The sequence below is a fragment of the Salvelinus alpinus genome, chromosome 37, assembly GCF_045679555.1.
Source record: "Salvelinus alpinus chromosome 37, SLU_Salpinus.1, whole genome shotgun sequence".
Taxonomy (NCBI): Eukaryota; Metazoa; Chordata; class Actinopteri; order Salmoniformes; family Salmonidae; genus Salvelinus; species Salvelinus alpinus.
In genome coordinates, this window is record NC_092122.1 from 13,206,627 (window position 1) to 13,219,891 (window position 13,265).

The window sequence follows — 13,265 nt, forward strand, 5'->3', positions numbered from 1 at the left end:
CACATTGATAAGTTACAGCCTTATTCTAAAATTGATTAAATCGTTTTTTTCCCTCATCAATCTACACACAATACCCCATAATGACAAAGCAAAAATACATAGTTATTCAGACCCTTTACATTTACATTTACATTTAAGTCATTTAGCAGACGCTCTTATCCAGAGCGACTTCAGTACTGTCACGTTCTGACCTTAGTTTCTCTTTTATGTCTCTATTTTGGTTTGGTCAGGGCGTCAGTTGGGGTGGGCATTCTATGTTTTGTTCTATGTTTTGTATTTCTGTGTTTGGCCTGGTATGGTTCCCAATCAGAGGCAGCTGTCAATCGTTGTCTCTGATTGAGAACCATACTTAGGTAGCCTGTTCCCACCTGTGTTTGTGGGTGGTTGTTTCCTGTTTTGTGTTTTGTCACCTGATAGGACTGTTTCGTTTTTTCGCCTTTGTTATTTTTGTGTTCAGTTTAATAAATTTAACATGGACACGTACTATGCTACATTTTGGTCCGATCCTTCATACTCCTCATCAGAAGAAGAAGAAAATCGTTACAGAACTACTCACCACAAACGGACCAAGCAGCGTGGTAACAAGGAGCAGCGCGATCTGGAGAAATGGACATGGGAGGAGATATTGGACGGCAAGGGACCCTGGGCACAGGCTGGGGAATATCGCCGCCCCAAAGAAGAACTGGAGGCAGCGAAAGCTGAGCGGAGGCGATATGAGGTAAGGCAGCACAACAGGCACGAGAGGCAGCCCCCAATTTTTTTGGGGGGAGGCACACGGGGAGATTGGCGGAGTCAGGCGATAGACCTGAGCCAACTCCCCATGCTTACCGGAAGAAGCGCAGTACCGGTCAGGCACCGTGTAATGCGGTCAAGCGCACGGTGTCGCCAGTACGCGCTCATAGCCCGGAGCGCTATAGGCCAGCCCTTCGCAAGTGCCATGCGAGAGTGGGCATCCAGCCAGGGCGTATTGCGCCGGCTCTGCGTGCTGTGTCTCCGGGGTGCTGGGAGGGTGCAGTGCGCCCTATGCCTGCGCTCCGCCCGTGACGGGCGAATGTGGGCATTGAGCCTAAGGGAGAGGTGCGAGTGGTATGCACCAGATCTCCAGTGCTCCCCCACAGCCCGGTTCAACCTGTGCCTGCACTCTGGAGGGTCCGGGCTAAAGTGGTCATCCAGTCTGGAAGAGTGGTGCCAAGGCTGCGCACCAGAGCTCCAGTGCTCCCCCACAGCCCGGTCCATCCGGTGCCTCCTCTACGCACCAGGCATCCTGTAGGTCTCCCCAGCCTGGTGGGTCCTGTGGCAGCCCCACGCACCAGGCTGTCTCTCCGTCTCCTCCCTCCAGGTTCTCTCTCCAGTCCGGAGCTGCCAGAGCTGCCCGCCTATCCGTGTGTTTACAGCATGAGCGGTTGTGAGTAGATGCACTTGTTTTGAGATCAAAGCGAGAGCTGTATGTAGCCACGTGTGCACATTGTGTTCATATCTTTTGCTAGTTAGTGAGTTATTAGCCCTGTTATAGATCATTTGTTGTGAGCAATAGGGGAGGGATTGCTTTCTACAAGAGCACAAAACATATACATTTCTAGACATCTTTGAAAAGAAGGTCAGGTAAAGAGCTTTTCTTAAAGGGGCAGTGTTGTATTTTGAGACAGGCTTGAAAAAGCTAAGTAGACAATAAGCAGAGCATAAAATAATTTGTCTTATTCTCTGTAATAATGGTATGGAAATAATAATACATTTAATTTGGAAAGTGGTTTCTTGCATCAAACAATATAACAACATTTTCAGTCACCTCCGTGTCTGAAGAACAAGTGGATAAACAGGTTAATGTCAAGCCCTGCATGTTTTTTCCCCCAAAAGTCTCATGGAATATAGGCCTACATTGCAATGTGATTGGCTCAGTGTTCTGTCACTCATGGGGACACTACATCATCGCCAAGTTTAAGTCCTTAGTAAGAGTAGACATCCCAAATTTCAGGCCTTTGGTTCCTGCCATGGAGTCATATTACAAGTGTCCTTTTTTTAACACCTCCACCACCCCCTCTTCAGAGGACAAATATCTTCGTTTTTTTACAGCTTTTTTGCTACATATACATACATTTTACATCTACATTTTACATACATGGTACTTTTATATAAAGCAGTCACATAACAATAATACATTACCAAACATAAGCTCTTTAATCCCACCCCTCAGCCACTCTCAGCCCATCCCACCTATCACCATAGACCACCCTCGTTTGGTTTCCAAGTGCCATATATTTTTCAAATGTGCTGTTTTACATTTTTTTTTACCTTTCTAATCATATATTATCCACAGATTGTGAGCTAAAGATGAGAACCTTTCCTACGAGTATTATTATATTATTTATTGATTGACTATGGCTTTCCAAATCGCCCAACAGTGCTTTAGGTTCATTTTAAGTGCATGTTGTGCTTTTTTAACCATTCCTGAACCTGTGACCAGAAACAAGCTACAAAGGGCCAATACCAGAATGAATGATCTATTGATTCTGTCTCTTCGCAGCAAAATCTACAGAGCTGAGATTGTTGTATGCCCCATATACACTGCTCAAAAAAATTAAGGGAACACTTAAACAACACAATGTAACTCCAAGTCAATCACACTTCTGTGAAATCAAACTGTCCACTTAGGAAGCAACACTGATTGACAATAAATTCCACATGCTGTTGTGCAAATGGAATAGACAACAGGTGGGAATTATAGGCAATTAGCAAGACACCCCCAATAAAGGAGTGGTTCTGCAGGTGGTGACCACAGACCACTTCTCAGTTCCTATGCTTCCTGGCTGATGTTTTGGTCACTTTTGAATGCTGGCGGTGCTTTCACTCTAGTGGTAGCATGAGACGGAGTCTACAACCCACACAAGTGGCTCAGGTAGTGCAGCTCATCCAGGATGGCACATCAATGCGAGCTGTGGCAAGAAGGTTTGCTGTGTCTGTCAGCGTAGTGTCCAGAGCATGGAGGCGCTACCAGGAGACATGTGGTATGAGGGCCCGACGTCCACAGGTGGGGGTTGTGCTTACAGCCCAACACCGTGCAGGACATTTGGCATTTGCCAGAGAACACCAAGATTGGCAAATTCGCCACTGGCGCCTTGTGCTCTACACAGATGAAAGCAGGTTCACACTGAGCACATGTGACAGACGTGACAGAGTCTGGAGACGCCGTGGAGAACGTTCTGCTGCCTGCAACATCCTCCAGCATGACCGGTTTGGCGGTGGGTCAGGCATGGTGTGGGGTGGCATTTCTTTGGGGGGCCGCACAGCCCTCCATGGGCTCGCCAGAGGTAGCCTGACTACCATTAGGTACCGAGATGAGATCCTCAGACCCCTTGTGAGACCATATGCTGGTGCGGTTCGCCCTGGGTTCCTCCTAATGCAAGACAATGCTAGACCTCATGTGGCTGGAGTGTGTCAGCAGTTCCTGCAAGAGGAAGGCATTGATGCTATGGACTGGCCCGCCCGTTCCCCAGACCTGAATCCAATTGAGCACATCTGGGACATCATGTCTCGCTCCATCCACCAACGCCACGTTGCACCACAGACTGTCCAGGAGTTGGCGGATGCTTTAGTCCAGGTCTGGGAGGAGATCCCTCAGGAGACCATCCGCCACCTCATCAGGAGCATGCCCAGGCGTTTTAGGGAGGTCATACAGGCACGTGGAGGCCACACACACTACTGAACCTCATTTTGACTTGTTTTAAGGACATTACATCAAAGTTGGATCAGCCTGTAGTGTGGTTATCCACTTTAATTTTGAGTGTGACTCCAAATCCAGACCTCCATGGGTTGATAAATTTGATTTCCATTGATATTGTTCCATTGTTGTCAGCACATTCAACTATGTAAAGAAAAAAGTATTTAATAAGAATAGTTCATTCATTCAGATCTAGGGTGTGTTATTTTAGTGTTCCCTTTATTTTTTTGAGCAGTGTATATAGCATTCTGTGGGTTGCAAGAACTTTATATAATAATTTTAATTGAAAAACTCTAAGTGTTGAATCATGTGTAGTTTTTTTGTACCAGTTCATAAACCATGTGCCATGGAATTGGTACATCAAAAATCTCCACCCATTTATTTTGCAACCTGTATGGCACAGCTGTCAACATGTTTGTCCTCAGATGAAACTGGTATATTTTTCTATTTATGCCAGTTCCTTTCAGCCAATTTGTATCTTTAATATATGGCAGGCAATCAAGTTTCCTACCTTCTCCCTTTTCCACTTGCCTCCTTCATTTTTGTGGTAATGCTGCAATCAGTTGGTTGTAAATTTGGATTGAGCAGATATTCCCATGTATTTTCGTTAACTGCATATGTGACATAACTCCTCCGTTTCTATTCATAATATTATTAATAAATATAATACCATTTTGGAGAAAAAAAATCCATAAAGAATGTTTTTTAAATTAATCCGTATATTAGAGTTTAACCATAACATTTGTTGTAATATTTGTTTTAACTTTTCTGGAGGATAAAACCAAAATTGTAACCAGTTTTGTATGGCTTGTTTAAGAAACAGCGATACTTTAAACAAAATTTCATTTTCAATTAGTTGAAGTTGTTATCTATATGAAGGCAAAAAGTCAATTTTAGAACAAAGGATGAGCCTTTCTTAATAATCTACTGGAGAAGAATTTTGGATTTAAGTATAACTTATGTATAAGTGAAGCTTTTAGTGAGAGGTTTATAACTTTAATATTTCATAATTTTAGCCCCCACAAACTCATATTCATTATATAAATAGGGATGTTTAATTTTGTCTGGCTTAGCATTCCAATTTTAATAGCTATCAATTCAATGGCCACAATAAATAGATATGTAGACAACGGACAGCCCTATTTTACTCCTCTTAAAAGCTCAATACTTTCTGAGAAGTAACCATTATTTACTATTTTACATCTGGGGTTGCTGTACATAACTTTAACCCATTGTATAAGAGATTTTCCTAAATTAAAGTTATCCGGGCATTTATATATAAATTCTAGTCGTACTTTATCAAACGCCTTTTCAAAATCTGCTATGAAGACCAGGCCTGGTATCTTCGATGTTTCATAATGTTCAATTGTTTCAAGTAATTGTCGTATATTATCTACCAAAATGTTAACTTTTTTAAAATTATGAACACAACAAATACAAAAAACAGAAATAAACAAACAAGAGTACATAAACCTGCAGACATTTGCTCATCTCCCGTTCTGCACACACGTGTTCACATTTTCCGTCTGTTGCCTGGATCGCAGTCATAGTTATTTTCGTTATCAATAATAACTTTGGAGATGTGTGCGTTTCTATCAAAGTAAGTGCCTTAATTACATTATAATAGTTTCTGTATGTCGTGTTATACCGTTTCTACTGTAGCTCACTGTGTATAGAGCATGAAATATTCCTTATAACCGCGGACACGCGAGGTAACGTTACTAATTTCATAACCTTTATGGTGTTATATTCAGTCATACTTATGTAGCTAGTTACATTCTATTAGCTCAGTAAAAAGATGCTAATTGCATCAGAGAAGTATTGGCTTGTTGTATTTTGAAGCTACCCTGGAAAAATGTAAAAATATCTTCTTATACTACTTGGTCGTTTTCTGAGTGCATTCCATAAAGCTGTTTATCATGTCCGCCTTATCCACTGCCCCCATTTTGAGGTTATAGTCAAGCACGCAGTCTGGTTTGATCTTTCTCTCTACCGTCAGGTGGTCCACCTTGCCTGTGGCCGACATGGTTGCTGTATGGACAGTGGAGAGGACATGGATGTCTCGTTTGTCATGCCACTTTACTGCCAGCTGTTGACATTTCTTATTTTGTATAACATGTCATTTAGGATGGCAGTAGCATTGTTGATGAAATGCAGTCTTGCGGAAATAGGGTGGCGAAGAAGGGAGTTGCAAACATAGGATCTGTGCTCCAGTATTCTCTTAGGGAGTTCTTCTTTACTATCCCCATGAGAATGACTATCACCAGGAAGGTATATATTTCACTAATTGTGGTTGTCCCCCGCCACTCCTGGCTCTCTCTTCTTCTGTAGCTCCAAGGCATAGCAATGGGTCTCTGCTATGTCTCCCACCAGCTCCTCTGTCAGAAACAACTTGAAGCACTCTGCCTCAGATGGAAATGGCAAGGGGCGTTGCACTCCAGACTGGGACTCAAAGCAAACAGCAGGGCCAGGAGGGGTGAAATGGCTGGCAGCTTCCAGCTACCACAGAACTCCTGTACTTCATCCATTGTCGGTCTGCCTCCATCACCACCAGCATCTTCAAAGGGAACTGGGACTTTGTCAGTGGTCAAGGGGTCCTCAGATTCATGGTTCTCAATGGCTGAGGGGCAGCTCCTCACTGTCAGAACCTGATTCCTGACTTTCAGACTCATTGTCAGAATTTTTGAAAATCTCGTTATCCCTTTCATGCCCTGCCTCCAGTCCACTTACTGATATCTGAACAAGAGAGCCTCATCGAAATTGAAACAAGCGGTTCTGTGAAAATAGAATTTAATCAGAAGCCACTGCCAGATTTCTGGATTTGGCTGCGCTCAGAGTATCCTGCCTTAGCAAATTGCGCTGTTAAGACACTAAATGCTCTTTGCAACCACATAGCTTATGTGAGAGTGGGTCCTCTGCCCTCGCTAGCATGAAAATCTAAATACGGGCACAGACTGTGCGTGGAAAATGATTTAAGACAGACTCTCTCCAATACAACCCAACATTTCAGAGTTATGTGCATCATTTCAAGCACACCCTTCTCATTAACCTGTGGTGAGTTATTCACAGTTTTCGATGAACAAATAAGGTTTTAAATGTAATATAGTTAAATAAAGCGCAAAATTATTGATTGTTTTTATATTATTATTTTTGCCCTGGTCCCATAAGAGCTCTTTGTCATTTCCCACGAGCAGGGTTGTGACAAACTCACACTCATTCTTATGTTTAATAAATGTATTGTGTAGTGTGTGTTGGGCAGGCTTACAATGATGGCAAAAAAATACATTTTAGAGTGCGCTGACCCTGGGGCCAGAGGCAGTACGCAGCTGCAGGTTGAATGTTTGAAGGGGTACGGGACTATAAAAAGTTTGGGAACCACTGCTCTAGTAGAATGCCCTGCTTTTGTTTCTACACACTCACAACCATAAGCTATTTTCTATAATTAGCTCGTCATTAACTTAAATAATGATATTGTTGTGAGTTTCCTGTAATAATGAATGACAACTGTATACAGACATGTTGATAGACGTAGTATTAACCAGCCTTTAGTCTTGAAATCTCTGGTTGTTTAGTACACGACTGTATTCACTGTTTAGCGCATGGCCTCACATGTGAATCCTTAAAGAGATGGAACTTAAGAGGGTGTGAAAGACGTTGAATGGGTGTAGACAGAAGAGCTCTCCAGTAGGTGTAACAAAACATTCCACAACCATTTTCTCAAAACTGGGGTTTCAAGTTTATCAACTTTCAAAGCAGAATTACTTTTCCAGTGTTTCTCAACTGGTGTGTATTATATACCATTTTCTAGCTCTAAGTCTACTTTTATCCACTGTAAGAAACACAATTTCACATTTTGCTACATAAGACCAAATCGAGCCGGTAGGTCACATATTTAATTTAGAGTTTGTGTAATACACGTGATTTCCAGTGTTCTGTTTGTAACACTTGGGTTGATGGTCACTAGACTAGAGGCTGTATGTTATGGATTAAACTCATAACTGCTGATATGGTTGACGGCAGACTGGAGGTACAAGGACAGAAGATACACTGATTATTATTGTATTGTGTGAAACACTGTGATTCTGTAGCAGCTGACAAGGTCACTGCCTTTTGACTTCCTACAAGCCTCTTGGGCTATTATTTACAGATGTGGTATCATGATTAGGATACAAGGGTGTTTCCAGAGAAGGCCAGTGAGACATGTTCTCTGCTGGAGGTTTCTCTCTGTTGCAACCTTAAGTAAAACAAATAGATTTTTGATTTTTGATTGACTATCTGCGACTGCTCTTCTCTTTCTTCACTTGGAACTTTCTATTACATCGCCCCTCCCTCCTTTCAGGCAAGCCTGGATCTCAGTGAGAGAGGAAGGAAATCCTGTCTGTATCCCCAGGCTGAGCGCTCACACACAGAGGGACGATGAGGCTAAGCTGGGTTCGAGGGCTGGCTTCTTTGCTGGCCATGGCCGTTGGAATACTCTAAATCACATCCATTAAGCGGGAGGTTCATTCTCATGGGGAAAGACTGCAGACTGCAGGCCCATCAGGATGACTCGGTCAGGGGCCAGGACATGCTCAAGAGGCTGGAGAAGATGGAGGATCACATCGAGGAGCTGGGTGGGTATCAATCTCCTAAATCTAAAAGTGCTGTGAAAAAGTATTGGCCCCCATTCAGATATTCTCTATTTTTGCATATTTTTGATACTAAATATTATCAGATCTTCAAAAAAAAACTAATATTAGATAAAGGGTACCTGAGTTTACAAATAATACAAAAAATTGACACTTGTTTTATTTACTTAATTAAGTTAAGTTATGCAACTTAAAGTTCTAAAACCAAGAAATCAATTTATAATATAGCTCTTCCGTCTCCTGTAATTTGAAAAAACAAATTTGAATTGAATAACATAAATAAAATGCTCTGTTACTCTTCACTCTTAGTCTCTATCCAACAATGACACCAAGCTTCTCAACACATATAACCCCCATAATGCTCTGTGGCACAACTCCACACACTAGGTTCATTCTCTGATCCTAATTCTATGATTGGATGGACAACATGTCAGTTCATATTGCTAAAGCTTTGATTGGTTGGAGGAAGTCCTCCGGAAGTGGTCACAATTACCATGTATGTCTATGGAAGGGGGTGAGGCCTACGAGCCTCCTAGGTTTTGTATTGATGTCATTGTAGCCAGAGGAGGACGGAAGCTAGATGTCCTCCGGCTACACCATGGAGCTACCCCAGAAAGTGCTTTTGAAGTTACTTTAGACCTTCATTGCAAAACATTGTATTTTAATAAATTATTTGGTGACATATGAATATATTTAGTAGAGTTTAGAGGGCAAGTTGGTCAGGATGATATCTATGAGGGTGCCCATGTTTACGGATGTAGGGTTGTACCTTGTAGGTTCCTTGAAATCTGTGTGAGATTGAGGGCATCTAGCTTAGATTGTAGGACGGCCGGGGTGTTAAGCATATCCCGGTTTAGGTCACCTAACAGTACGAACTCTGAAGATAGATGGGGGGGCAATCAATTCACCAATGGTGTCCAGGGCACAGTCGGGGGCTAATAACAAGGGTCTATAACAAGCGGCAACAGTGAGAGACTTATTTCTGCAAAGGTGGATTTTTAAAAGTAGAAGCTCGAACTGTTTGGGCACAGACCTGGATAGTATGACACTGAGATAGTTAGGCCTACTGTACCAGAGACAATACAGCGGGACTATAGGAGTTATCATCATGCTTTGAAAAGCCAATCGGTGGTCAGCAGTGAGATGACCGTGTGATCTTAGTGAGCTGTTGGTTGTACATAGCTTCATGGGGACAGATTTACATTCTTCACAGAATGTGAAATGCTATTGAGCAAAGAAAGAATAAATATGATTCCTGTATTTACGCTCATTTGTGGTTTGTTATTGATTCACTGTAGATTTTCACCAAAGAGGGTCAGAGAATATGTGTCTGCATTGACATCATATAGAGCTGAGTTGACATCATTGTGGTTTTGAAGAAGTCCCGTCCTCGACTGCTCAGGGATTTCTCTATGAGTTCTCAGAGATGAACTTATCCCACATCCTCTGCCACATGGCCAGCCCTCTCTCCTTCAACTGTGATGGCAGTGAGCTATATCTATGGTAGAGTCGTGGTTACTAGGTCATATAACTACAACTTTGTCAAACATACTTTTCACGACTACAAATTAAGCAGTTGTTAATCTCCGAACCCAATCACCCATACGCTAGCTAGCTATGTTAACAGCCATGAGAGATGAAACACTTATTATCCAGAGCAAACAGAGGTAATACCATAGAGATACATGAAGTACTATTACATTGAAATTCTCTAAACAACTCTTGACCACCTTATGGAGTTGATGGCCAGCTCCTTGAGAGTGCCCAGGTTAGCCCTCAAGCCACCGATGCCCACAAACACCTCATAGAAGTCATAGGAACGCTCAGTGGTCCCAAACAGGGACGGGTCATCAGAGCTGACCACCATGGGGTAGCCCTCAGACATCAGCACAGCTGCAGGGTGGTTCCTTAGGTTGGACACAAGCTTCAGCACCTGGTCATTGACACACAAGGATTCAGGGACGTCAACACTGATTTAACTCAATGGACTAATGACAACTGACACAGAGAAATCTAGAGTTACAGTTAAGATTAACTTTACTGTCATCAAACTGAAATACCCTACAGTGCAGCTTTTTTATTTAACCAATGGGAATTTGTTAATATTATGATGAGTACTGACAGACAATATGGCATTTACCTGGTTTGAGATGGGGCATACTTCCACAGCCACGTTGTCTTTCATGGAGAGCTCCTTTGCCAGTGGGTGGTGTGCCAACGCATACCCATTGTCACGACTTCCGCCAAAGTTGGTTCCTCTCCTTGTTCGGGCGGCGTTCGGCGGTCGACGTCACCGGCTTTATAGCCATCGCTGATCCACCTTTCATTTTTCCATTTGTCTTGTCTTGTTTTCCTACACACCTGGCTTCAATTCCCTCAGTATTAGACATGTATATAACCCTATGTCCCCCCCCCCTAACACCCATGCCCAATTCGTGTGGTGTTGAACAGTAGGGCATCCAGAATGTTTTCATCCACTTCAGTGCCTTCATGGTCTGCAAAAGTATGAATGCGTGCACACACACACACGTTATACTATAAGTGCATCACAATAATGTGTATATACCGTAGATTTGTTTTTAAAACACAATTGTTTTAAATCAATCATCCTATGCTTGCCAGTCTCTCCTGCATGAAAGAAGTATGGCAGCGTGACTCCAAGCTCTGCAGGTAGAGAGCTTGCCAACCTAAAACCACAAAAGAACAGTTCACTTTAAAACGTATGTCGAATAGATGCAATGTAATAAATAATTTTGTAAACATTGTATTAAATCATCATCATTCTGTATTTATTTTCAGTAATGAGTGGGCATAATGATTGGTTCTACCCCTCAAAAGAATTCTCACCAGGTCGAATCCTGCAACGAACTCTGGGAAATCCTTCTGCATCTGAATGGCCTCTTTTACAGCTGCTTTAACATCAGACACACTTAGAACCCTAAGGTGCACACAAGGGCAGTGCCAATCATTCTATTGTTTCCATTGCAACATGCTAGCTCAGTCAAGCACAGATAGAGTGTCCGAAATGATTATAAATAGTATTTGTCTGTACTGTACCTAGGGACAGAAATTATGAGTTGAGCTCCCAGAAAGCCAGGGTGTTCAGCCACAAACTGGTGAGTGCCTTCCTGATAAGTCCTCAAGGACCAGGCTTTATCATGGATGCTCAAAACACATCACCAAAAACCCTTGGGGGAAGAAAAAAATATAGCTATCTAAAATAGCCTAGGTAACATGTAATTCCAGCCCACTACATTTCCCAATATACTTTCGATTAAGGCCCACAGTACTAACCCTTGATAGCTCAGTTCTTAGTTCCAGGTACATGATGTTGTCATGAAACAGCTGTTCTAAGCCCTTGTAGAGAAAGTCTTTAAACACAGGAGCGTAGCTGACCAGCCCAGCTATGGCCACGAATGCCATCTCAAACCTCTCCCACACTGCATCTTGGCTCGGGTTGGTATTGTTTGGATCATCAGTGGACAGTGTGAGGTTTTGCATCAAGCTGGAAAAACTTCCAAAAAGACAAACTACCCTTCCATGAATAAGAAAGTTGTTTTTGCTACTACATGTGTTCATTCACAGACGCCTATTTGTATTGCTTGGCTTTGATGATATAGTGGACTACCTGTAGTCAAAGTCTGTAGGATACGCCATGTTGGCTCTCAAGGTCTTCAACAGTTGCCAGTAGAGGCAGTCCCAGGTAGAGAAGACAAACCGTACAGACCTGCCCCATGTGAAGCAGATGTAACAATGGGGCCTGTATGTGATGTTCTTCACCAGCCAATCAACACTCACCAGGGATAAGCTGTGGATGTGGAGGGCTGCCCCTGTGACCCAGCATAGAGAATGTACTAACCGTAGTTAAATCGATGGTAAACATTTGTAGGGAGGTGGGACTGTATTACTGTGTTACCTTTGGGCATTATTTGCAGCAGGCTAAAGATGGGACTCCTATGGATGTGGCGCCGTGCCTTGAAGAAGTGAATGGCAGGAGGGAACTGGGCTACAGCCATCTCTTGTTCTTTTAGCTTGTGAAAATGTGTGTCGAGCTGCTGCTCTGCCCCTGTCAACTGTACACGGCCTCCTGTCTGCCTGGGGTCCTCTTGGTGCAACATCGTCTCCCTCTGACTGGGGTCAGGGGTCCCGCCGCATACTGTCACACAGCACATCACAGCTGCCAACTGGAGGGTGATGGTATAGCTCCCTCTAGAGGGCAAAACCACCTTGTCCTGCAGTGTCATTGGAGGTTGGAAGAAGCGGCTGTGGAAATCCTTCTTGAGGAGGCCACTCATTCAACTAAATACGAGATTTAATTCAACAATGAATAAAGACTTTTTCAGAGATTGTAATTTAGAACACAAGGTAAACCTATACGCTGATGCTACAAGAGAAAATAGCACCAACAGATAGGGCTGCCGTGCTTCATGCTCTTAGGAAACTTTGCATTATCAAGTTTTTTAAACGTATTATTTCTTACATTATTAGCCCAGGAATTTTTGTGTTATTACATAAAGCCGGGAAGAACTTTTGGAAATCAGAGCGGCGGTAACTCACCAGCATCACGACAGTCACTTAATTAAAAAAAAAACATATTCTGCATTTCTTATCTCATATATACAGTTGAAGCCGGAAGTTTACATACACTTAGTTTGGAATCATTAAAACTCATTTTTCAACCACTACACAAATTTCTTGTTAACAAGCTATAGTTTTGGCAAGTCGGTTAGGACATCTACTTTGTGCATGACACAAGTAATTTTTCCAACAATTGTTTACAGACAGATTATTTCACTGTATCACAATTCCAGTGGATCAGAAGTTTACATACACTAAATTGACTGTGCCTTTAAACAGCTTGGAAAATTCCAGAAAATTATGTCATGGCTTTAGAAGCTTCTGATAGGCTAATTGACATCATT

General features: G+C 42.6%; 1 protein-coding gene across 1 annotated transcript; it reads right to left on the reverse strand.

Moving 5' to 3' along the window:
- Window positions 1-9,753: 9,753 nt before the first annotated feature.
- LOC139565714 (adenosine deaminase 2-A-like) lies at window positions 9,754-12,638 on the reverse strand. The gene is made up of 10 exons (XM_071386217.1): window positions 12,260-12,638; window positions 11,972-12,173; window positions 11,612-11,848; window positions 11,401-11,508; window positions 11,163-11,281; window positions 10,963-11,049; window positions 10,766-10,838; window positions 10,484-10,580; window positions 10,074-10,276; window positions 9,754-9,841 (listed from the first exon to the last, which is right to left on the reverse strand). The coding sequence occupies exons 1-10, from the start codon at window positions 12,636-12,638 to the stop codon at window positions 9,754-9,756; spliced, it is 1,593 nt and encodes a 530-aa protein (XP_071242318.1).
- Window positions 12,639-13,265: the final 627 nt, after the last annotated feature.